The sequence below is a fragment of the Lepidothrix coronata genome, unplaced genomic scaffold (genome assembly GCF_001604755.1).
Source record: "Lepidothrix coronata isolate B3197 unplaced genomic scaffold, Lepidothrix_coronata-1.0 Scaffold605, whole genome shotgun sequence".
NCBI lineage: Eukaryota > Metazoa > Chordata > Aves > Passeriformes > Pipridae > Lepidothrix > Lepidothrix coronata.
Window position 1 is genome coordinate 1 of NW_016690785.1, and position 1,579 is coordinate 1,579.

At 49.9% G+C, this 1,579-nt stretch overlaps 1 protein-coding gene across 2 annotated transcripts in view; it reads left to right on the forward strand.

Moving 5' to 3' along the window:
* Positions 1 to 6: 6 nt before the first annotated feature.
* Positions 7 to 1,579, forward strand: part of CTU1 (cytosolic thiouridylase subunit 1) — a 4,769-nt gene continuing 3,196 nt past the window's right edge. For both annotated transcript variants that reach the window (XM_017839950.1, XM_017839951.1), the window contains exon 1: positions 7 to 1,555. In XM_017839950.1, coding sequence (XP_017695439.1) covers positions 1,054 to 1,555 — 502 coding nt within the window. In that variant the 5' untranslated portion in view covers positions 7 to 1,053. The remainder of the gene's footprint in view (positions 1,556 to 1,579) is intronic.

The following is a 1,579-nucleotide window of genomic DNA, read 5'->3' on the forward strand; positions in this document are numbered from 1 at the left end:
AAAAATACCAACTTCGGGTCTAAAAATGTCCGTTTTAGGCCCAAAAATATGCATTTTGGGGCTAAAAATCCCATTTTTTGACCCAAAATACCCCTTTGAGGTCCAAAACTACCCATTTTAGGTCCAAAAATACCTGTTTTGAGACTATAAATACTCATTTTTTGACCCAAATTACCAATTTTGGTCAGAAAATTCCCATGTATTGACCCAAAGTATTGATTTTGCGTCTTAAAGTGTCCGTTTTGGGGCTAAAAACATCCATCTTGGGCCAAAAATACCCATTTTTGGTCCAAAACTACCGATTTAGGGTTGAAAATTCACATTTTGGGGCCAAAAAGTCTCATTTTCTGGCTAAAGAAGACCATTTTAGTTCTCAAAAATACCCATTTTGGGTGTAAAAATGACCATTTGGGGGGCTAAAAATTCCTATTTTTTTTTTAACTGAATTTGTGCGTTTTTGAAAATTCCCGTTTTTGGACTTGAAAATACCCATTTGGGCCCAAAAATTCCCGTTTTTGACCAATTCCCCCCACAATTTTAGGACCAAAAATACCCATTTTTTTAACCAAAACTATCAGTTTTAGGACCAAAACCATCCCCCATTTTAGAACCAAAAGTACCCATTTTTTTGATTAAAAATGTCCATTTTAGGACCGAAACCACCCTTTTTAGGCCCAAAAATCCCCATTTGTGGGGAATTCCCATTTTTTGACCAACCCTCCCCCCAGTTTTAGAACCCAAAATACTCATTTTTTTAATCCAAACTATCCATTTTAGGACCAAAACCACCCATTTTAGGACCAAAAACACCCCCCATTTTAGGACCGAAAATACCCATTTTTTTGACCAAAAGTGTCCATTTTAGGACCGAACCTACCCCTCATTTTAGGGCTAAAAATACCCATTTTTTGGTCCATTTTAGGACCAAACCCACCTGTTTTAGGCCCAAAATCGCCCATTTATGGGAAATCCCCATTTTTTTGTTGGAATTCCCGCCTCCCTCTGACCCTTTTTCCCTCTTTTTCCCCCTTTTTCCCCCCTGCAGGCCCGGCCATGCCCCCCCCTCGCTGCTCCTGCTGCCCCAACCCCTCGTCCCTGCTGCGCTCCCGCTCCCTCCTCCCCTTCTGCCGCCGCTGCTTCGTCGCCGCCTTCGAGGCCGAGACCCTCCGTGCCCTGCTCGGGGACCCCTCGGGGACCCCCAAACCGGGGCAGGGGGTGGCCGTGGCGGCTTCGGGGGGCAAAGATTCCACCGTGCTGGCCCACGTTCTGTCCCGGTTGGATCGGTGCCACAATTTGGGGCTGAGGTTGGCGCTGCTGGCCGTGGACGAGGGCATCGCCGGCTACCGAGAGCCCTCCCTGGTGGCCCTCAGGGAGGTGGCCCTGGCCCTGCCCCTGCCCCTGCTCGTGGTGGAGCACCGGGAGCTCTTCGGGCTCACCGTGGACCAGGCGGGGCCGGCGCTGGGCGGGAGGAGCCGCTGCACCCTGTGCGGGGTCCTCAGGAGGAGGGCAATGGAGAGGGGGGCCGGGGAGATGGGGGCCGACTGGATAGTGACTGGTGAGCGATGGGGGGGACTGGGAG